The sequence below is a fragment of the Arachis ipaensis genome, chromosome B1 (genome assembly GCF_059453495.1).
Source record: "Arachis ipaensis isolate K30076 ecotype BB chromosome B1, ASM5945349v1, whole genome shotgun sequence".
Lineage (NCBI taxonomy): Eukaryota > Viridiplantae > Streptophyta > Magnoliopsida > Fabales > Fabaceae > Arachis > Arachis ipaensis.
In genome coordinates, this window is record NC_142436.1 from 62,881,946 (window position 1) to 62,907,425 (window position 25,480).

Genomic DNA, 25,480 nt, shown 5'->3' on the forward strand with positions numbered 1-25,480 from the left:
GTTTAACCTCCAGTTTAACCTTAAACTGGAAGTTAAACGCCAGAAATGAGAAATGCACCAGGGAGCCATTTCCACGTTTAAGCTCCAGTTTAAGCTTAAACTGGAGCTTAAACGTGTTCGACCATTCTCCTCCAGGGTTGCTTTCTTCATTTCCACGTTTAAGCTTCAGTTTAACCTTAAACTGAAGCTTAAACGTGTTCGACAATCCACACTCCAGACTTGCCTTCTTCCATTTCCACGTTTAAGCTTCAGTTTAACCTTAAACTGAAGCTTAAACGTGTTCGACAACTCCACACTCCAGACTTGCCTTCTTCCATTTCCACGTTTAAGCTTCAGTTTAACCTTAAACTGAAGCTTAAACGTGCTTGAATTATACCACCTCCAGGAGTGTCCAACGTTTAAGTTGCAGTTTAAGCTTAAACTGCAACTTAAACGCCACTAATTGAAAAGGTTTCTGGGCCAAAGATATTGCAGTTTAAGTTAGCATTTGAGCACAAACATTAACTTAAACGTACTCTGGTATGAAACCCAATTGAATATCATGGTTTATGGGATTGGGCCTGAAGAATTGATGAGTCTGGAATTTCAAATTGTTGAGTCATGTGTCATTACTTGATTATCACTAAGTTGGCTCAATGAATGTTACAGAATTGGATCAGCAGCCTCATCAGGATTATGGATCATAAACCCAAAGCAAAAGGAAATCAGGGAAAGGCCTCAAAGCCCAAGAAACACAACAGAAGCTCAATTTAGAAAGTGTATAAATAGGATAGAATTTAAGTTGGTTGGCAATCGGGGAATTTGGGGGATCACTTTTTTCTAGTTTTCATACTTTTTGTAATTGAATTCAGAGCTATGACTCACTAAACCCCCTTTCATTGGGTTAGGGAGCTCTATTGTAATTCAATGAATCAATAATAGTTTTTATCTTCTTCTTCAATCTTTTCTCTTGAATTTTGTTAGAAAGCTTCTCGATCTAATTCCATTGGTTAGTTGTCTTGGGAAAGAAACTATCCATAATTGGAATCCTTCGGAACCTTGGGAAAGGAATGGAGGATTCATGCTAGAGAAGCTTTCTCACAGTGAATTGGATTGGGGTTTGGATGGATATTGTGACATGTAATCCTACCAAATTGTGGTTCATGAAACTGTGTGGTATAATCAGTGATCGAGCATCATCTCTTCTTATGAACATTTAAACCAAGGGATTGGGAATTTGTTTGTTTTTAGAGAGAATTGGTGAGCCAAGGGATTGGGATCCAATCATATAAGATTGCCAAGCAAAATTCAATGAATGCATTGGTTGAGGAAGGGATAAAAAAAAAATGTTTGATTCGGAGATCTCAATATCTCCTGAAACCCAATGAATTCCCCATTTCTGATCTATCACTTCTCTTTACATTCTGCAATTAAATTCATGCAATCACCCCGATCCCTTTTTAATTTCAGCAATTTAGCTTCTCGCTCTTTAATTCATGCAATTTTACATTCTGCAATTCTCATCTAAATCTTGATTCCGCTCAACTAGAACACACTTCTAATCCGAATTGCTCACTCAACCAATCCTTGTGGGATTCGACCTCACTCTATTGTGAGTTTTTACTTGACGATAACCGGTGCACTTGCCGGAAGGAATTTTTGCCGATCGTGCAATTTCTTAAAATCGTAGCATCAGCCCCCAAACCGAGGTTGGGAGATTTGTTCTCATAAGCAAGGGTCTAGCAATTAATTGGAGGCGTTTAATAAGTGATTGTGCTAACCCATTTTGTGTGTGAACATAAGCTACTGGATGTTCAACACTTATTCCATTAGCCATACAATAAGCATCAAAAGCTTGGGAAGTAAATTCACCAGCATTATCAAGACGAATTGCTTTGATTGGATTTTCTGGAAATTATGCTTTTAATCGCATAATTTGAGCCAGTAATCTCGCAAACGCCAGGTTGCGAGAGGACAATAAGCACACATGTGACCATCTCGAAGATGCGTCTATCAGGACCATAAAATATCTAAAAGATCCACATGGTGGATGAATAGGTCCACATATATCACCTTGAATCCTTTCTAGGAATTCAGGGGACTCAAATCCAACCTTTACTGGTGATGGCCTTAAAATTAACTTCCCTTGAGAACATGCAGCACAACAAAATTCACTAGTTTTAAGAATCTTCTGGTTCTTTAGTGAATGTCCATGGGAGTTTTCAATAATTCTCCTCATCATGGTTGTTCCCAGATGACCTAATCGACCATGCCAAGTTATGAATTCATTTGGGCTAGTAAACTTCTGGTTTACAATGGCATGTGATTCAATTGCACTAATCTGGGTATAATATAACCTAGATGAAAGTGAGGGCAACTTTTCTAATATAACTTTCTTATTTGAATCATGAGTTGTGATAAATAAATACTCATGATTTCCCTCATTCATAGTCTCAATATGATATCCATTTCGGCGAATATCTTTAAAGCTCAACAAGTTTCTTCGAGACTTGGTAGACAATAGTGCATTATTTATTATGAATTTTGTTCCTCCAGGAAACAAAATTATAGCTCTTTCGGAGCCTTCTATCACATTGCCCGAGCCAATAATAGTATTAACATATTTTTCTTTTGGCACAAGATGGGTAAAATATATATATCACTTTTAAGAATAGTGTGCAAACTTGCACTATCCGCAAGGAAAATATCTTCAGAATATGTCCTTGCCATTTTTCTTCAAAGACAAATGATAATAATAATAAAATGAGTAGAAGTACATACACAGTAAAATTATTCACATGAATACTTAACAAACACATACACATATCAAACTATTCCATCATTGATCAAATAGCCAATATTTCCTTCAGAATCCTTAAAGAAATTAGATACATCATAATGAGTGGTGGAATTTTCATCATTTGAAACAAAATTTGTTTCCTTTCCTTTTTCATCCCTTTTTAAGGATGCTTGATAAATATCAACTAGGTGCCTTGGGGTACGACAGGTACGTGACCAATGACCCTTTCCACCACAACGGAAGCATTTATCCTCGATTGATTTACTTTGCCAAGTATTTCTTTCTTTATCCTACTTCTAGTGAGATTCTTTCTTGTTAACATAATTTCTTTTCCTTCCATAATTAATTTTTTTTTTGCTACCAAAGCCTTGACATTTACCTCTTCTGGGGTTATGATTTGCCGCATTTGCTTCAGAAAATGGGGTGGCACCAGCAGAGCGCGTTTCATGATTTCTCAAAAGTAGCTCATTGTTGCGTTCAGCAACAAGAAGGCAAGAATTAGCTCAAAAAAAAAATTTAAATCCTTTTTCTCGATTGCTACTGCAGGAGCACATTCGAGGCATGGAAGGTCGAGAAAGTTTTCCCTAACATATCGGGCTTGAGGAAGTATCACATGATTGTACCTTTCTTCAAGGTCTTTCCACAGATCTGCAGGATCTTTTAATGTGGGATATTCATTTTTCAATCATACGTCAAGATGACGATGAAGGAAAATTATGGCCTTGGCTTTATCCTTCTGGGATGTATTATTTTTAGTCTTAATAGTATCTTCAAGATCCATTGAATCAAGATGGATTTTAACATCTAGTATCCATGATAAATAATTATTTTCAGATATATCAAGAACATTATATTCAAGATGAAAGAATTTTGACATAATAAAAATTTGTTACCTGAAGTCTTCCTAAAACTTTGTTAGAGATTCATGCTGATAACGTGATGTAAAATAAATAAAAAGTGTACTAAATATAAAATAAAGATGTTTAAATAGAAGACTCTAATATTAATATTAGCCAATATAATTAACTCAATAAAGCTAATTTATATATGTCTACTAATATATATATATATATATATATATATATATATATATATATATATATATATATATATATATATATATATATATATAGCAACTTATTATAAGAGATTATAAGAGAGAAAGAAGAGAACAATATATGAGAAAGAGTAATTATTATTATTGATGTATATTGTTCTTCAGTCACTTCTCTATTTATAGGCAAAAAGAGTTTTACATTCTCAACTTCATTAATTCTAGTTTGCATTGAGTCACTTTGAGTCACTTCTCTATTTATAAGCAAAGAGAGTTTTACATTCTCAACTTCATTAATTCTAGTTTGCATTGAGAAGTTGAGTAATTTAGTATCAAGAACAAAAACAACCGCCCATATTAATGGACATCACTTTGACTATTTTATTCTTATCACAATATGTTATAAATAACTTTCGTTTTACAATGTCTAGGTCGAATGCTTCATGACAAGGATGCACATCGCTAGAGATTTCTTGTTGAAAAAGCACATCGCTAGAGATTTCTTGTTGAAAAATTTGCTTTCTGTTTAGGAGTGATTTTCAAACTGCTTTAAAATTTGAGGTGGTAATCGTGGGTTCTCCTGCTCTCCAACTAGAAAAATGTCAGATGAATATTTTTTATAAAATAAGTAAAATTATTAATTACTTAATATTTCTCATTTTGTTCTTACTATTAAATGATTAACAATTCTTTTGGTATGGACTAATTCTTCCTACCTTCTTTTAATTCAAACAGAAACATATAAATCGCACGTCTTTAGGTATCTACTGCCATTTTCTCCTCATATACGAAACAAAATGTTAAAAACTACGCTTAATTTTTTTTTTTTCTATTTTCTTTTCATAAAAAAAGGGGGGGCACGAGATGGAGCCCTAAAGTCGACGTCTAACACATCCCCCAACCCCACTTTTTTCCTTAAAAATGAGATATCTCGGCTTTTATCATTCAAATTCTCTAAAAAAAATTACAGTGCTGGTGACAATTACCACAACTAGTAAGAGCTATAAACATCTCAACTTAAAACTCGTACTTACAAATGACGAGAGATTTATGTAATTCATGAAAACGCAAATAAATACTAAATATGCAAGACAAGAGACCTGAAAGACTGAAAAATAAGATAAAGATGTTCACGTTCGAAGTTGTTTAATTGGGACCTCCAAATTTGCTCATCATTTTCGCAATGACCGGAGCCACCTTGGGATTTGACTGATGCTTAGCCAAGTTAGCAGGGTTCTTCATAACTGCAATCGATCCAACAAGTACATAATGTTGCCATCAATGAATATATACATATAATTGAAAGGAAAAGAAGATAAAGCCCCATTCCCCAAAATGAAAAAAACTAACAGAAGTTGATTTAATTTGTTTTGAGCACAATTGTCAAAAGGCACATGAAAAGGAAATGATGATATCTTGATAAAATTAACTGGACCCTGTGAGTCTATGACTACATCGTTTAACCACCATCTATTCTTCCTCATCATTCCACATCCCCAGTCTTCGAATAAAGTTTGATGTTTCACAAATATGCAATTCTATGAACAAATTGACAAAATCTAAATCTTCATAATCTATATTCAAAACATGACATATGAAGCAACCCAATAGTTTCCTCAAGCTACTACAAATAACTACATGGTCATCAGATTTAGTTTGGTCAATTCTGCCAGCAACTTACGAAATCCAGAAAATGCTTGGACACATATCAAATATAAAGAAACGAAAATACAAATTTAATAGGAAAAGAAATGAGAATATATGTCAAAGCCAAAGATTACCGTCTTGAAGTGCAGCCATGACCTCCGGATCACTAAATGCCGCCATTAGCTCAGGGTCCTGAAATTTGTCGATGTACATTTAATATTAGAACAAGAACATAAAGAGTGTTTTTCATTAAGCACTTTACATAAACAACATATATCCAGATACCCAGCTATACTTACATTCAAGATTTTGCTAAAATCAACATTTCCAGGCACTCCACCTGCCATTCCTCCCGGGAAACCTCCCGGCATCCCTCCTGGGAAGCCTCCCGGCATCCCTCCTGGGAAGCCTCCCGGCATGCCTCCTGGAAACCCACCAGGCATGCCTCCGGGGTTTCTACTGGAAGATGATTGATCTTGCTTCTTAGCCTTCTCATATGCAGCCTACAAAAATACACAGTATGTTAGCAGAATGCCAAAAGCTAAATTACATGGGATTACATAACATGGCATGCCTTTCTTGTGATAGACAGCAAGTTACCAGCATGCCAGCAACTAAAATACATGGAATAATGCATCCATATCAAAATTGAGAACCTGAGCTTCAGCACGACGTCTTTGCCTCTCACGCTCAAGTTTTTTCTCCGCTCTTTCCTTGTGCAGCCTTTCATACTTCCGTCGGTGTTCCTCAATCTTGTGAGCATTTGGTTCCACCTAATCCAGAATTCGCAATAAGATCCCAAAGCAAAAGCAACCATTTATATAAGACAGATATTCAGAATACCCCAAATGATTTGATACAATTCACGGCATTCAAATTACAATAAACGATGTCAACCATTATCTCCTATTCAACTATTTTCTAGTCAAGATAAAACTAATTTTCATGTTTTATAAACTTCTAATGGATCAATGTTCTACATTCTAAGATATCTCTTTTATAAATGTAAGTCATTTCAATTATTCGATTGATTTGAATATTCAGGCCATATCAATGTTGTATTTCACTGATATAAACAACCATAATCAAACTTATCTGTGTCCGATATTTCTTTTAACTTGAGGTGATTCTAAACTCATTGAGGTGGGATTTTCTTAAAATCAATTGAGTATCTTATTATATTTATTTGTAGGTGAAGTAAATAATAGATTAGCAAATCTCATTCAGCTCATACGAAAGGACCACAGAACAAACCTTCTTAAGTACAGCACTTATTTCCTCATCATAATCAATGTTTGAAGCCACATGAAGATCCTTTGCAGCCTCTTCCCACTGACCAAGCATTGACCGTGCTATACCACGCGACTTGTAGCCTTTAGCAGAATCGGGATTGATCTGAATGAAGACAAATTTTAATACATACAACATAATGCATGTAAAAGTACTGCCAATAAAAGACAACATATGGGTTATGCATTATGTACGTAGAATAGGAAATCATGTCGTGTTATGTTAGTATAAATTCATAATGTTTCCAAAACCAGCTGTCATTCAAAAAATTTTTTAAGGAAACGCAAAAGGGAGTACCATGCAAAATAATTTAGAAAAAAATAATTGCAAATCAACCCACCACACCTTATATCTAATACTAATCACTTGGGTATATTTGGAAACTATAAATTTTCCAAATACATTCACCGAGTACATTCATAGACCTATTTTAAGTCAAGTAAGGATATGATTCTGTCCATCAATCTGTGATACTAAGCGGAAAGAATATAACCTGCAAAGCAGCATTTGCATCACGGATCGCAGCATTTGGTTTCTTCATCTTGATGTAAACACTGGCTGTAAATGATCAACAAATATATAAAAGAATTAACAGATATCACATACTTATAAGAACAAACAAACAGATCATGTTGTAAAAAGGACCAAGTCATACCTCTGGTGGCATACATTATGGCAGATGTAGGATTAAGCAAGATTGCCTCCGTCAAGTTCTCAATTGCCTCCTCGAACTTGCCTGCATTAGAAAGATATGATATTAAGATTACTGCTGCATTACCAAACAAGCCTATGATTAATTCTCAAAGAAATAAACATTTCCAATGCTATATAAGACATAATAACACTAGATAGTTTTTCAAAGTTTAGACCACTGAGAGATATAGAAATTATACTGTTAGATTTATTTTGAGATTTTGCAACTTACCAAATTTACTACCCGTAACATAACTTACTAGATAAGAATTTTTTATCCATTCTAGAAATTGTGGAATTAGGCAAGTGTGACCAATCCTCATTAAATAGGCCTGTTGTTTGTGCTTCCTTTTGCCCTTCTTTTTCACATGATTGTTTGGTTCGTCAAATTCACAAGTGGTGTGATCAACGAAAGAGAGTTGCCATCCCACAAGGAAAGAGGGTAACATTGTCTAACAATACCATTGCAACCTACTTTTATTAGGAGGGTGCCACATTATAATCTAGGGTTATATCTACAGTTGCTGGACCAATAAAATTTGAAATGTTGCTCTTTGATGAGAACAAAAGCACTACATGGCAGTGACTATCCATGATATGTTTGTTAACAAGGTCTTATGTTAAAACTTGAGCTGTGGAAGGTTGCCAAGAAACAGAAATGGTGAGAGAAGAGAGGCAGGGAGAAAGGAGTTATAACGAAGCAGATTTAATTGCTGAAGAAGAATGAAGAATCACAAAAAATAAGTTCAGTGCAGGTTCATCTAAGAGAACTAACTCTGGGTTAAAATCAGCTACAACTTTCTAACTCAACTCTAACAGAATTCTAACTATGGTAAGTTAACAGCTAACAAACTAACTAATCTAACAGATTGCTATAAATATAAGAGCTAAGCTGGTGAGCCGGCACTATATATCAACTAACATCTTACGAAGAAGATAATTTATGCATGCATGGATGGATACTTCCTCTCTTAATATAATAGCTAAGATTCAAACAAAGTCCATGATCATGGGATTATGGAAGACATTCTCTTTATACAATGAACCATCTCAATAAAGATGAAATAGATCCAAAAAGGATTCTTATCCAAGCAATTATGAGCACTGTAAATGTTGGTTCATCAAGTTGATGAAATAATCCTTCAATACCTGCTTTCCTAGTGTACAGTATTGAATACAGACTTAAATAGGAGAATGCACTTAAAAGCTACGATAATGTGTAATCGTTGGACTTAGGAGATTCATAAAAATATTACTTTTTCAAGATACAAAATTGAAATTTTATTTTAATGTAATATTTAACTAGATCTTTAGGAGATTCAGAAAAATATTACTTTTTCAAGATGCAAAATTGAAATTTTATTTTAATGTAATATTTAACTAGATCTCTACTTATTATAAAACAACTAGATAAGTCGTTTTTAAGAAGTTGAAAAACTTGAAAAAAATCCTTTTTAATTTTATTCAGAATAATACATTAAAATGAGCTCATTATCCACTTCAAATTTCACAATGGAAAATTACCTTCAGAAATTGCTTCCATGGCTTTAGCTTTGGCAGACTGCGCAGCATCACGATTCTCTTCAGTGACCTCAACAGAAGCGTCTCCCATCTGAAACATCACATCACACCCATTCACCTCATTAAAAACCCTAACTTCAGTGTCACAAACATATTATAACAAAAACAGAGACATTCATAATATTTTAAAAGAAAAAAAAAAAAAAAAAAAAGAAAACCTTCTGCGGAGGATCATTGTCAGGCTCAACGGTTTCACCCTCGAGCTCAACATCAGATTCAATAATCTCGTCATCTTCCTCCTCTTCTACTTCATCCACCTTGGGTTGTTCCTCGTCTCCAGCATCCTCAAAATCATCATCACTCTCCGCATCTCTCTACACGCATTCATATGTCAAACCATGATTTCAATTTTTCTCCGGAAAATTCATAGAACAGAAATGGAATAAACGTTGATTCATAATAATAATAATACACGGTACCGATTTGGAGTAAGCAGATGCTGGTAGCTTCGCTCCGAGGCTGCAGCGAATGACAAACAAAGAAACGAATCAATCAGAGGGTAAGTGATTAAGTGTGTAATTTGAATTGGAAAGCGAGGGATAGAATTGGAATTTTGGGGGATTTACCTTTCGAGGTAGTCGCGGAAGAAGGAGAGGGAAGGATCGGCGAGGACGGAAGGATTGGACTTACACTGTTCGATGAAATGCTTCAATTGGTTCAGCTTCGAAGCGTCCATTACTCTTTCAATTTCTCCTTCTCCTCCACTCACACTCTAACTACTGCTACTCAAACTCAAACTCAAACTCAAGCTCTGTGCGAAGCTTCGCGTTGTGTTGTTTTGTTTTCTAAGGTTTTCTCTTACTGTGGGCGCTAACCCTGGGGTCTCTCTTTACTCGCTTGACTTGTGAGTTGTTCGGAATGTGTTTGACGAGGTTATTCTAGTACCTTCTACTTCTAGTGGATATGCATTGTGTATTTTATTTTCTTTTAACCCGATTTCGAAACTTAACTCCTCCTATCCAGTTTCCACTTTCAGAGCTAAATATTTGATGGTCCGAGAATCTTTAGACCATTTAATTTTAATTATAAATTAATTTTATATATTTTATTTAATTATAAAAATTATTTTTTATTTTATAAATTATTTATTTTATCAATCATCTATTATATTTATTAACAATCAAAAATAAAAATAATAACGAATTAGATCTTTCATCGATCGTAATAAAACTTTTGGCCATTCCAATGCATTAAAAGTTTATATTTGATCCGTGACGTTCGTAATGAATTATAAAATCGTGTTTCCTTAAAAACCAATCGATTGGATTACAGTTTATCACAAAACAATCGATTGAAAATTGCAAGGCAGATTTTCGCATAAATCAATCCATTGGTCATATGACCCAATCGTTTGAACGATGAATAAAAAGTGGATTTTTATAATTCAATAGATTGTTTATACTCTCCAATCCAATCGATTGAATGCTTGAAAACAACCTGATGTCTCACAATTCAATCGATTGGTTTTGTTACTCAATCGATTGAATTCACCAAAACAATATGGATTTGCCAAATTCAATCGATTGGTTGTGCAACCCAATCGATTAAAGTGTGTACTACGCCTATTTCAATCTTGTTATCGTTTTTAGAAATTATCTTGTTATTCATCTATCTTATCTTTAAAATTCTATCTTCTATTTTTAAGGTTGTATTTTGATTTAGATACTCTAATCTTATCTTTTTCTTAATATTAACATTATAAATTGGTGAATAATTCATCACCAATTATTCAATCCCACCATTGAAATCGTGTATCATTCTCTTTGATTATTAAAAATTTCATTGTTTTTCTTTCGAACATCTATCTACTCAATATTCAATTTTTTTTCATTCTTTATCCGTCTATTTAATATCCACTATTTGTTCATCGTTAATTGACAATCACCGTTACAGCAATCAGCAAAGGTCCAATCAATTTTTTTCATTGTAACAATCCATCGTTTTTTATTACAAAATCGAGGTTAGTGAATAGAATCTCTAATTTTACAATTATTCGTTTCGATACTTTATTCATGAAATTGATTGTGTAATGAAAAAATATTTTTTTATCTTTTATTAATTCACAGACATTGAGAAATATTAAAAAGTAAATAGATGTTATTATTTTTTATTATTAATTAGCTAGCAATCAGGGACGGACCTAGAGGGGCGAGTAGTGGCCTGGACCCCCCAAAATTTTAAGAAACTATACTTATATATAAGATTTGTGTTTAAAAAATAAAAAAAATATTATGTAATTTAATAATTTTATATGTATTATTTTTCACTATGTAATAGATCTATGTCTTAATTGTTTAATTTAGGGGTAAGTACGATTTTGGTCCCTTAAGTTTAGTGCCAGAATCGAATTCGTCCCTCTTGTTATTTTGCCATTAAAATCGTCCTTAATGTTTTTTTTCGTATTAAAATCGTCCTTTTTATTTTTTTTGGACAAAAGTACCCTCACCACTACCAACATAATTACTTCCTCCACCACCACCACCACCAACACCAACACCACCGCCACAACCTCCACCAACACCACCGCAGCACCACCAGCACCACCATCAACGCTGCCGTCGTCCCCCTCCCCCCTTTCCCTTCCCCTTCCCCTCCCCCTCCCCCTCCCCCTCCCCGTCTTTCCTTCCCAGCACCCCCACCCCCACCCCCACCCGGCGTCACCCCCCTCCCCGTCTTCCCTTCCCAGCACCCCCACCCCCCACCTGGCGTCACCCCCCTCCCCGTCTTCCCTTCCCAGCACCCCCACCCCCACCCCGCGTCACCCCCCCTCTCCCCGTCTTCCCTTCCCAGCACCCCCACCCCCACCCGGCGTCACCCCCCTCCCTGTCTTCCCTTCCCAGCACCCCCACCCCCACCCGGTGTCACCCCCCTCTCCCCGTCTTCCCTTCCCAGCACCTCCACCCCCACCCCGCGTCACCTCCCCCTCCCCGTCTCCCCCTCACCCAAATCAACAAATCAGAAACAGAAAACAACAATAATATTCCACAAATCATCAACAAATCAGCAACAACAATAATAATAAGAAGAAGAAGAAGAAGGGAAGAAGAAGAAGAAGAAGAAGAAGAAGAAGAAGCAGAAGACGAAGCAAGAAGCAGAGGCGACGAGCAGCAGCGGCGAGGCGGCGACCAGCAGCGGTGACTGAAGCACGAACGGCGGCGACAGGGTCTGACGGCAGCAACGTGAGCAGCTCCCTCCCCGGCGCCATCCCCCTCCCCCGCTCCCTTCCCCTCCCCTCCCAGGCGCCATCTCCCTCCCCCCTCACCCACCCACGCGTTTTCTTCCCCCCTCTCCTCCCCAAACGCGTTTTGTTTTTTTTTTTTTAATTTTATAATTTTTATTATTAAAATAGGAATAGGGGTAGTTTAGGTATTAAATTAAAAATTTTAATAAAAAGGACGATTTTAATACGAAAAAAAACATTAAGGACGATTTTAATGACAAAATAACAAGAGGGACGAATTCGATTCTGGCACTAAACTTAAGGGACCAAAATCGTACTTACCCCTTTAATTTACTAATATTTTTACCTAACTAATTTAATATCATACCTCAAGTCTTTGTACCTTTCAAATTAGTGTTTATATAATAATTTCTATATTTATTTTTTTAAAAAATCATTTATTTTTTATATTAATATATTTAACATTCATATTTTTATATTAATAATAACTTAAGTAGTTATGTTTTGGTAATCACATTATTTACTGTAGATATTATTTTCTTGTAAAATATATTAATTCTTCTTCTAAATTTACGTTGGTAAAAGAAAAATTTTATAAAGATATCGTACATCTTGTATTCTATAAGGGTACCGTGTCTTTCAAATAATTAATAATTTATAATTTATTTTCAAATTTTTTAAAACTTTTGAAAGAATGAATTTTAATTAATAAGATATGGGGTAATTTTTAGCAAATCTCGTTATAAATTATTGGTATTTTATAAATTTATAATGTACAATTGATATTGTTATATTTTATTTATGTAATTATCATATTAAAAATAAAATTGTGGAAAAAAATTACAATTATATGTATCTTAATAAATCTGTTAAAAAACTAACTCCAAAACTATATGTTAATTATTTTTATAGATTAAAAAATATATATATAAAAATTGGCACCTCCATATTAAAATTCCTGGATCCGTCCCTGCTAGCAATATTAGAATTTATCTATTTTATGTAATGTTATAAGACGGAGTGTACTGAATTTTTTTTTTTCATTGGACATTTTTAAGATGTCAGGTATATTTACGGACAATGAGATGAATGAGCAATACCAGGAGGACGATGACTTTAACCAACAAGAAGAGCTAGTAAGTGACCAAGATATGATGGATGAACAAAATGAATTCGAACGAGATTTCGGAGATGAATTTACTGAGGGAGCGTATTTTTCTGAATCTGATCAATCAGAAGATATCCTTGAAGCTGCTTATGCGGTTGACTCCGTGCAAGACATTACAACTTTGAAATTTAGTGAAAATTTTGCGGAGGAAATTGGCAAATATCACTTTTCTACTTTGCAGCTTGCATTTGATTTTTATCTGAAGTACTCAAAGTCGAAGGGTTTTAGTGCAAGGAAGAGCAAGACCTTCAAGAATAGTATTGGCGAGATTTACAAACAAAAGTTTTTATGTCATAGGCAAGGATTCAGGGAGGAGAAATATTACACGATGGAAAAAAGGAAGAATGAGCCTAGATTAGAAACAAGAACTGGATGTGAAGCCCGAATGGATGTTAAATTTGTACCAGAAACTGGAAGGTGGCATATCTTTTATTTCTTTGACGAACACAACCATGATCTATTAGATACACAATTCAGTGCTATGTTTCCTGTCCACAGAAAAATGTCAGAGGCAGATATTATGCAAATGATGAACATGCTAAAGTCAGGGATTAGCACTTCACAGATATTTGGTCTTCTAGCTAGTCAAGCAGGCGGGTATGAATTTGTTGGCTATGGTCCCAGAGATATGTACGATGAGATTGCTCGGCAAAGGCGTCAAATTCCTGGTGATGCAGCATGAGTGTTGAAGAAGATGGAGGATATACGGTTGAAGGATCCACAATTATATTTCAAGGCATGTCATGATTCAAGAGGGTTGGTACGTAACTTGTTCTGGTCTGATGGGATTAGCCAACTAGACTACCGACTCTTCGGGGATGTTATTACTTTTGATGCTACGTACAAGAAAAACAAGTATAGTTGTCCATTAGTCATATTCAGCGGGGTTAACCACCACAACCAAACAATTGTTTTTGCTGCTGCGTTAATTGTGGATGAAACTACTGATACATATATTTGGCTCCTGCGTCAGCTCATGTTTGCAATGAAGGGCAAGACCCCGACCTCAATAATAACTGATGGGGCCATGGCGATTAGGAATGCAGTAAGAGATGTATTTCCCGAAGTCAGACATAGATTATGCGCTTGGCACCTTATTCGAAATGCAACTAGCAATGTTGAAAATCCATCGTTTACATCTAAATTCAAAAAAATAATGTTGGGAGACTACGAGATTCCCGTGTTTAAGCGTAAGTGGGTTCAGCTTATTGAAGAATTTGGCCTTGAAGATAAGCCGTGGGTGATCAACATGTACGAAGAGAAGCATACGTAGGCTACTGCATATATAAGAGGAAAATTCTTTGCTGGCTTTAGAACTACCTCAAGATGTGAAGGTTTATACTCAGTTGTGGCAAGGTATGTGGGGTCGCGGTATGATTTGACAAGTTTTGTAGAGCATTTTCAAAGGTGTGTTGCACACTTGCGCTTTAAAGAATTTAATGCTGATTATGAATCTACACATGGGGTGCCCGTCATGCAGACTTGTATAGAGCTGCTAGAGAGATATGTTGCTGAGTTATACACTCATGAGATATTTCTTTTGTTTCGGCCATTTCTCTCTAAAGCTAGATCAATGCGGGTGCTAAACATAGAGAATAACGATGATTGCATAAAGTACATTGTGTGTAAGCATGGGAGACCCGATTTTATGTGGACCGTTGATTTTCATCAAGAAGAAATGATCTTCATGTGTACCTGTTTAAGAATGGAGTCATTTGGAATTCCCAGCGAATATATTGTGAAAGTTCTGGTTGACAGAGACATTTGTGAGATTCCCCGGTCATTGGTATTGGATAGATGGACAAAAAAGGTTAAATCAGCACTCAATGATCCAAGTGGGTTCACCAGGGATGCTGTTGTTATTAGTCGTCAAAGTGCCTTGATGGAATTTTCTAAACAATTGGCTGCTGTTGCTGCTAAAGTACCAGAGAGATATGAAGAGACACATGACCTAATTATGGGATTGTACTCATCTTACAAGGCTGCAGACGAAGGCACTAATCAACCTCAGTCAGGTGTAGCTAAAAGTAGCAATCCGTATGTGCATCAAAGCGGTGTAGGCTCAGGACAAGCATCTAGGAAGAAGCGGAAATGTTGTAGTGTTTGTCAAATAGAAGGATATAAGAAGACAACATGTCCTTGGCAAAAGGACATTGACAACAACGTTATTGAAGATGAAGCTAATGGTTCGGATGATAGCAACGTATATCCAGAACCGACGGCTGAGTTAGATAATGATAATTAGCCACCCTCATATACTTAATATTTTTGCGGAGAGAATCAGTTCCATATTTGTATTTATTTATTTTTTTGCACTATATTAATGAAATTTTATATATTCTTCCAATATTCGTGCGTATGCTTTTTAGATGAAATAATTGTCAAATAAATATCGATTTGCAAAAAAGGGTAAAAAAATCGGTCAAACCGGCAATGTAAACGGTCTGGTCCAGTATTTAAAACTGTCAGATTGAAAGATCTGGAATTTTTATACATAAATTAATTACATAACATAAAATATAATTCACAAGACATAATATTTGTATGCCATTGTTACTGAAATAATAAATGAAATAACATTACTTCATCAAAATAATATGATTTTTTTAAACTAAAATATCTATATAGTGCATAGAAATAGAGAAAAATTGTAAAAGTCACAAAACGATAAATATCAATTTAAGAAGTCATTGAAAAATAACTAAAGAAGTACATCCACCAAACATAACAAATAAATGGGCAATAACCAAAGTATTAAGTTTTATCTAGATTACTACTATAATCTTTACATCTCATGGTTTGTGTGCATATTCCAAAACTCATTGGTCGATGCTATAATTTGTGACTTCTTATGGTTGATCCGACTCCGGAGTAAATGCACAACGGTTATCATGCGAATATCGTGATCCTCAAGCTACAATTTATTCACTATAAATTAGTACAAAAAAAGGTAAGTAAATATTAGAGAGTTGTTTTATAAATGCGCACCTTACTGTTACCATTTGGTTTAAACTCAAAAGTCATATCCATCCACTTCATCACTCAAGTTGCAGAGTTGAAGCTTGAACTACATTGAGGTATATCTTTTGGCCTTGTAATTTTGTAGTCATGAAATTGTTTATTATACTCTTGAATGTCATCATCTTTGTAAAAATTTGACATGATGACTTGCTCCAGTACGGTTGCCTAATTTCATTTAGCTAGTTAGATAATAAAAATAAAATATCAGCCAATAAGCTTAGTAAAAATTTTTCAAATCCTTACTAGTGCCTTGATAACACATTCACGATAGTGAATTCTGTCATCATTAAAATGGGTGTCCAAGTGATAGATTGTGCGATCGCAAACCGAGATTACCATTAGATACCAGTGATCACCCTCTTGAATAGGAACATATATCTAGACCATAAAATTTGCCCGTGAATTATGTTTGTTAATGATGAAAAACTACATCCAACCATGAATATCAAAAAAAAAAAAATCTTACAAATTTTAAATCAGGAATAGGTTGCATAAATTTATAAATATAGTGTTCCATCTTCTTCTTTAAATTTATCTTACTGAAGACATCCACCTAATTCATTAATGCAAACCAATATAACTGTTAGTATATGATAAAGCATGGTTCTATATCAGCATTACATTTATAACTTATAATTAGTAAAATTATCTTGTTAGGGGTTATATAACATACCACAAATCTCGGTGAAAGTTGCCACGTTGTCTTGAAACTTACATCAGATTGGTCATCAGTGCATCTCAATGCCGTTAATTCAAGAATCTGAACCATAATCCAAATATAGTACTCGTTTGTGCAAAAAATCAAATGTAAATGAATGAATAGATTATTTGTGTACTTTATCACTAATGGGTCTGTCAGGTATGAAATGTTCAAAGTCTAATCTAGTTGCTCTGATTGTATCTGTTACCACAAGTTCTTCCCTGTATCAGTTAAAAACCAAAAACACATTAGATTGGTCCTCATTCATCGACAACAAATATAATATCATATTAACTTATGATGGATCTAGCGAGGCTGAAAATGCATATGCACAGGCCTTTATCTGATCTTTCAAAAGCCGCATGGTTGGAGTTTGCATAAATTTACAATGCATTGACTACGAATGTTTGACACAAAAGTATTAGCAATACACAACTATATGGTTAATTAGCAGTACTCATAAGAGACTAGATAATTAAAGATTGGTGTCTAAGTGGTAATTATGTCCGTAATGGAAAAGAAATAAACAGGTCTTCTATTGCCACTTGTGGATTGGCTCAGTGCATAAGACACCTTGGATTTATTGGATGATTTGGACTCAATCTTTGGGTTTCTAATTCCGCCTGGGGGATTGAACGGTAATTTTTTCTGTGTCCTCATAGTGGTCTTACCCTAAGAAAAAAATAAATTCAGTAAATTCTTATTATCATTTTAAGAATATAATAGTAAAAAATATGAGTTGTTGTCTATTAATGCACATGCATTACCTTTGATATATTTTTCTTTTTTGTTGTGGCTCTTATAGTTGGGGATACTGGGTTGTCCATATTGATCTCAATTTTGAACGCATTATTGTGAATAAAAGACCTCTTGTCCAGTTCGATAAGATCATCCTCATCGTCTGATATAGTAGTATGAATATCAATATCCAAACTCTTAGCCTTCAATCTATTTGAGAATGGACATGTCTTTTGTACAGAAAGCTTGGTCGGAGTCTCGAAATCATTGTTCAGACTGAGTTGTGAAATCATTGTCTCAATGCGGCTTATAGATTCAAGGATTTTATCAATCTGTTCGTCCCAAGCCATGTTTACAACTCTCATTGACTGCAAACTTTTTAGGTAAAATAATGTCATATGAATGTAAAAATACAAAAAGAGTGAGAAAAAATGTTTATACTATATAGATTGTATGACATAATATAAATTGTATTACTGGTTGTCAAATTAAATTACCTCCATGCTACGGAGGACCTCTTCCACTTTACTAGACAATTCTTCACTTTTATTTAGATCCTTGCTTTGAATAACACCGTCATTGATAACTAGGTCATCCTGTAGAAAGAAAACATAAAAAATTAAATTACTCATAATACATTCTACTAAAATTTAAAAACCGATTACGTCTTACCTTAGCACTAGGAAATGTAGTTCTAATTTGATCACCAAGATCAACTGTGATAAGATCACAGTCTATAGCCAGTGACATATTCTGTGTATTACATGCATCGTTGAGGACTAAGTCTTCTTTAGGAGAAATATCCATGATTATTATCAACGGAAGAATACCTTATGAGTAGATTTGGTTGAAAGGCAATTACTTAAACTAATTTGTCAACGTATAAAAAATTAGTCGGGTTGAGCACATATATATACACCGAAAAAAGATAATCAAATTAATTAATTCTATCTTATTTAAAATTTTTAAATTAAGTGAACAATCTAAAAAAAATTTTATGTTATCTTATCTTTTGGTTAAATCAAATACAAAGCAAATTTTATCAAATTGTTATTTACAATTTAACAAAGTAAATTATATTAATTCATAATTTTATATCTTATCTATAATTATTTTTAAGTAGCTAAATACTCAGATAATAGTAATAGTAATAATGATAACATTAGACGAATCACTAATAATTAAATAAAAATACTGCTAAACTGGTTGATAGGCACTATACGTGTTCAAGCAAAGTGAATAATTTTAAAAATTTCTATGTTATCTTATCTTTTGGTTTAAAACCAAATAAGAATAAAATTTTATCTTGATTTTTATTTATAATTTAACAAAGTAAATTTTATTAATTCATATGATTATATCTTATCTATAATTATTTTTAACTAGATAAATACTCAAATAATAATTATAATAAGATTAGATGGATCGTTAATAATCAAATAAAAACAGTTTCAATACTAGTTGATAGGCACTAACAAAACAATCGAATGAAACAATAAGTAAGTGTACTTCAATTAATTACAATAACAATACAATCGATTGAATCAGTAATTGAGGATAATTCAATTGATTGCACTAACAACCCAATCGATTGAAATAGTAATTAAGAGAAAAACAATCAATTACAATAACAGTACAATCGATTGAATCATTAATTAAGGATAATTCAATCGATTGCACTAACAAACCAATTGATTGAAACAGTAATTAAGTGTACTTCAATCGATTACAATAACAAAATAATCGATTGAAACAGTAATCAAGTGTGCTTCAATCGATTGCACTAAAAAAACAATCAATTGAATCAACAATTGAGTATACATCAATCGATTGCACAACCAAAACAATCGATTGTATCCATACAAACACCGCAAGCATTTTTCAATCAATTTGTTTTCTAATGAAATCGATTGAATACATCTCAATTGATATCAAGAACTGAGACATTTGCAGTAACCACTCCACATTAGGAATTGATTCGATTCAATTTCACCATCAAACGAAAAAGAATATCCAGAAGCTCAAAATATAAAAAAATTGGGGCATTAATAAATATAAATAACTAAATTCAATCCAGCAAAGCCATTAATGAAAAATAGCTTATAAAATCCAAAAGCTTTTTTTTTAAAAGATACTACAAAAGAAAGGCAATAACATGAATGCAACATAAGCAGTAAATTCCTCAAGATTTGCTTAAATATCAAACCCAATTCAACAAGTTGCAGAACTTAGCATGAATTAACTGATCTATTGCCCAGTTTGGAATGTCAACAAAAAAAAATACAGTAAATTTAGATCCTTCATTCAATGATTTAAATAAGCCAAATTCATCAAATTTCCAAACATAAGTGTCAAACACAAGCAACCCCAATATCATACACACAATGACACATTCATAACTGAAAAAAGAATTTCTTCATTCTTCGACAAAATTTCTTCATGGTCGAGGCCTTGGGATGATGCCCCTTAGGTTTGTGATGCCTAGATTGGTGTATAGAAGATCAATTGCTTCTCCTTGACGATTGATAACTTCAGTTTGCCTGTCTTGATGCTGCCTCATATCAGCAAATTGCTCCTCCATATATACTTTTATGCTTCGCAATTCATCCATCAAATCTCGAATTGATGGCGAAGGAGGGGGTGGTGATGGGGGTTCCTGTGATTGTGCTTGCACCTCAGGGTCTTGTAGTTGTCCTTGGATTTGAGGTTCTTGGGCATCCCGATCTCTTCCCATCTGTCTCGGAGTGCTATCATCAATCTTGGCTACATTACTCAAGGAGACACTTTTCTCTTCACCCAAGTCAATTCCAAGCCAGGTGAAAATCTTGGTCCAATGGCAAGCATATCCTAAACCAACACTTGATTTTCCTTTCTTCATTTCAAGCATATGATGAACCATAAAATAAGGCTAGTTTATCTCCTTTTCAGTCACCATAGCCCAAAGCACTAGAATATATTCGTTAAACAAGATTCCATGGTTATGTTTTCTTGGAATCAACATGTATGAAAACAAATACATCAATATACGCTGCTCATTACCCAACCCACTGCAACTTATATTACCTCTAGCATCCATATGTGGATTCTCATACTGTAGACTCTGCAAACCAACCAATCTATTATATTCACCCCATTCCTCATCTGCCGCAATACCTCCAGTAAATTTTACCTCGTGATAAACTAAATTCCATTGTTCAGCTAATTGTTCCAAAGTAACTCTATAATGTTATAACTCTAAATCAAACTCAATCAGCGGCATTACCTCACCCTCTTCATCAGGTTCAGGAACAACATAATTTAAAGTATTATAAATAGCCCTAACCAAGTGCGGGTAATAATCATCCTTAGTTTGTACAAAATCAGTTAAGTGCTGTGTTTGCAAAGCATTCCACACCAAATTATAATGTCTATTATGAATGAACTCGGGTGTTATATACCTGGGAGGAACAATTGCCCTTGACTCGAACTTCTCCACATAGTTGTTCAATGCTCTTGGAGACGGCAGCCACCTTGCCATGTAATGGGATGAAGCAATTAGTCTGGCAGAGGCAGAGCTTTCTCCCTCAATCCTAGCTCTTTTGGCGTTCTTAGTTCTAACCATTATGGGAATATTGGTTTAGTGGGTTTGGTAAGGATTTGGATGAGGGTTTATATTATGTATGTAGTTTAGAGTGGATGTTGGTGAGATTGGAGAAGAAGAAGTGAGAAGCTTTCTGGATTTTAGAGAGAGGAGAGAGGAACCGAAATGGTGTTCTTACGTTTCAAAACGGGGAGAGACTGGGTGTGAATACGCATGGTTTTCTAGTTTAATAGATAGCGCATTTCAAATTTCAATCGATTGGATTAATAACCAATCGATTGAATTCAGAAAAAAAAATCATTACATCGCTTTCCAATCGATTGATTTTTCATGCCAATCGATTGAATTGGAATTCACATACACAACCAATCGATTGAATTTGGTCAATCCATATTGTTTTGGTGAATTCAATCGATTGAGTAACAAAACCAATCGATTGAATTATGAGACCTTAGGTTGTTTTCAAGCATTCAATCGATTGGAGAGTATAAACAATCGATTGAATTACAAAAATCCACTTTTTATTCATCATTCAATCGATTGGGTCATATGACAATCGATTGATTTATGCGAAAATCATGCTGCCTTGCAATTTTCAATCGATTGTTTTGTGATAAACTGTAATCCAATCGATTGGTTTTCAAGGAAACACGATTTTATAGTTCATCACGAACGTCACGGATCAAATATAAACTTTTAATCCATTGGAATGGGCAAAAGCTTTATTACAATCAATGAAAGATCTAATTCGTTATTATTTTTTATTGTTAATAAACATAATAGATGATTGATAAAATAATAATTTATAAAATAAAAAACAGTTTTTATAATTAAATAAAATATATGGGGTTAATTTGTAATTAAAATTAGTTAAAGGACTATGTAGCAATTGTTAAAAAAACTTAAAAAACATGTTTTATTATGGGACTATTTAATGATTCAAACGTTTTAAGACTATCAAATCCGGTCCCCACTTTCATAGTCTCAACACCAACAGGTGTTACTTTGCATTTCCGTTAACTACCAGGTATCCACTCAATCCAGGATGATGCTGGTGTGTAGCATCTTTGAAACTCCAGTTTTCCCAAAATCTTTAGTTCTGAATATAATAATAAATAAATAATTTTAATTTTGAATTTTACTAATAAGTGTATCAATCCCTAAAACATTTGTTAAGATTATTTATTAGAAATAATTTTAAACTTTTTTAATATAAATTTATGTATTTAATATACTGAATAATTTTGTTGCATTAATTTACGGTTTAACTTCAATTTTAATACACAAATGATAGAAAAAAATTTTAAATTTTGAGCCACTTTTATTATTTGTCAAAATATTTAAAATAATGGATTTTTATATTAAACAATCAACACGTATTTAGAATAAGGTTAATCAATGTATTTGATATAAATTTTAGCAATTAAATAAATTTAGAAATATTAGACTAATCAAATCAAATACCCTAACAAGGATAAGATAAAACTCTTTAAAAACGTAACACAATAAAATAAATTATCCTAAGTAGTTGTGCATGATACCTATATTCCAAGAGTAATACATAAAGGAAAACAAAGACGAATTTTCACAAAATTTATACAATGCATACCTAATTGAAATCTTCAATCACTTATGGACAATCCCCGATTGATAATTCATAATCATGTATTATTTCAAAGAGTAAATAATTATTTTTTATCAGAAAAGATTTAGATGTTGATAAAATTGACTATGAAAAATTAAAACTAAAGTTATATTTATATAAGATAAATTTTATTTGATAAAAATGATCAATTATTAAATTTTTGTTCATAATTTAATAAATATTCTTTTTTTTCTTTTTTATTTCCTAATCTTAACCTTAACAATTTAACCATCTCTGCCTCTTTCATTTCTTACCCTCCACTCTTTTCTGCTGTCTGATAAATTATAATTTTGTAGTTTATTTTGTACTGAATGGAGTGGTTTTATCAATTTATTTTGTATTTTTCACTGAATTTTGCATGTTTTGTGAATTCCTCTTATTTGTACTTGAATGATAAAAATATACTATTTGAAGCTTAAATTGATAGATTTAATTCACTATTTCATTTTATTTGGTGTCTTGACATGTATGCCCAAGTGTTTCAGGTTATATAGGGTGAGAATGGCATGAAAAGTGAAGAGGATAACATGCTAGGATGAGGAATCATGAAGATTTGGGAGCTTGAAGTTTTGCTGGTCCTGCGTACGCGAGCATCTGACCGCGTACGCAGCCGTGTGTTCTTGCAAGCTCGCGTATGCGATATTCTGGCTGCGTATGTGAGATGTTTAAAACGTGCCTCATTAATGAGAATACGTGACCAGCGATTTTTGAGAATTTTTTATCCATTTTCAAGCCCAATCTAAAGCCAATTGAGAGGAGAATGGATAAGGGTCAACTAAGGAGCAACCCAAAACACAACACACACAATTAAATAGTAATTAGCTAGTTTTTTTTTTTTTAGTTTTTATTTTCTAGAGAGAGAAATTCTATCTTCTCTCTAGGTTCTCATAAGTTCTTCATATTTGTGTTAGTGCAATTTGACTTGGATCTTGTTTAATTTCAGTTTTCTTCTTAAATTAGTAGTTGTTATTCTTGCAATCTCATAGTTACTTGTTAATATTTCTTTATTGTTGTTTACAATCATAGTTTGAATATTTATGGATTTTGTTAATCTTGAATTTTCATTAATGCATTGATGTCTTTATGTTTCATAAGCTTTATTTGAGTTGTCATTGTTGATAATTGTTAGTGAGTAATTTTAATTTTCATTTAATTTTGTAATTTAGTCATGTCTTTAACTATTACACACCAAGTGTTTGACAAAATATTTTCTCTAGTTATGGAGTAGTTTTCTATACTCTTGGTCTAGTTTAAAGAGATTAAGTGACCTTGAGTTATTAGGTCTAATTAAATTGATGATTTGAGAGTCTATCTTAGTCAATTTGATTCCATTGACGCTAGTTTTCTACTAAGCTAATTGGTAGGTAAACTAGGACTTATGGGATGATATTGCCTATAACTATTTGACTTACTTCAATTATAGAAGTAGACTTAATGGGATTGATTCCTGATGAGCGGATATTTTACACGTTTTTTGGCATTATTTTCATATAGTTTTTGTTATGTTTTGTTTAAGTTTTATTAAGTTTTCATAAGTTTTAGTGCAAAATTCAACGCCAATAAGAAAGACCTTACTGGGCGTTCAACACCCAAGGAGGCATCATCACTGGCGTTGAACACCAGTAAGGAGGTCCTTATTAGGCATTCATCTCCCAAAAAGCCACCATTACTGGCGTTCAACGCCCAAGGCAGCACCAAAGCTGGCGTTGAACGCCAGTGAAGGTATCCAAGCAAAGTACTCCTCCTCTGATGAGGAAGAGGAAACTAGGGAAGAGCAAGTTACTCGGTACCTAGGGACTCTAATGAAGCTGAATGACAAGTTGTTTGGCACAGAGCCATTGGAGGAAGAACCTCCAGTGCTCACCAAGGAACTCAATGCCTTAGTTCAGCAGAAACTACCTCAGAAGCTACCGGATCCCAGACGCTTCCTGATTCCTTGCACCATAGGCACTATTACCTTTGATAAGGCTCTGTGTGACTTAGGGTCAAGAATAAACCTTATGCCACTCTCTATAATGGAAAAGTTGGAAATCTTTGTGGTACAAGCTACAAGAGTCTCACTAGAGATGGCAGACAGGTCAATGAAAAAGGCTTATGGTCGTGTAGAGGATGTCTTAGTAAAGATTGAGAACTTTTACATCCCTGCAGATTTCATAGTCTTGGATACTGGGGAGGAAGAGGATGAATCCATCATCCTTGGAAGACCCTTCCTAGCCACTGCCAATGCCATCATTGATGTAGCAAAGGGAAAGCTGATTCTACAGTTATGGGAGGACCACATCTTGTTCAAGATGCCTAACTCTAACTCTCCCTCTGACAACAGAGAAACAGTTGTGCAACACTTAGTGTTCTAACCCTCTCTCTCTCAGTGCAAAGTTATACAGAGCCCCCAAACACCAATTC

At 34.0% G+C, this 25,480-nt stretch overlaps 1 protein-coding gene and 1 pseudogene across 1 annotated transcript; one reads left to right on the forward strand and one right to left on the reverse strand.

Moving 5' to 3' along the window:
• Nucleotides 1–4,631: 4,631 nt before the first annotated feature.
• Nucleotides 4,632–22,483, reverse strand: HIP1 (HSP70-interacting protein 1). Its single transcript, XM_016333934.3, has 12 exons — nucleotides 22,407–22,483; nucleotides 9,611–10,013; nucleotides 9,464–9,503; nucleotides 9,203–9,358; nucleotides 8,988–9,075; nucleotides 7,426–7,506; nucleotides 7,264–7,328; nucleotides 6,735–6,875; nucleotides 6,137–6,253; nucleotides 5,780–5,983; nucleotides 5,615–5,672; nucleotides 4,632–5,077 (listed from the first exon to the last, which is right to left on the reverse strand). Exons 2-12 carry the CDS (start codon nucleotides 9,718–9,720, stop codon nucleotides 4,980–4,982), a joined length of 1,158 nt encoding a protein of 385 aa, XP_016189420.1. The 5' UTR covers nucleotides 9,721–10,013; nucleotides 22,407–22,483; the 3' UTR covers nucleotides 4,632–4,979.
• On the forward strand, nucleotides 13,380–14,666 carry LOC107607223 (protein FAR1-RELATED SEQUENCE 5-like; annotated as a pseudogene).
• Nucleotides 22,484–25,480: the final 2,997 nt, after the last annotated feature.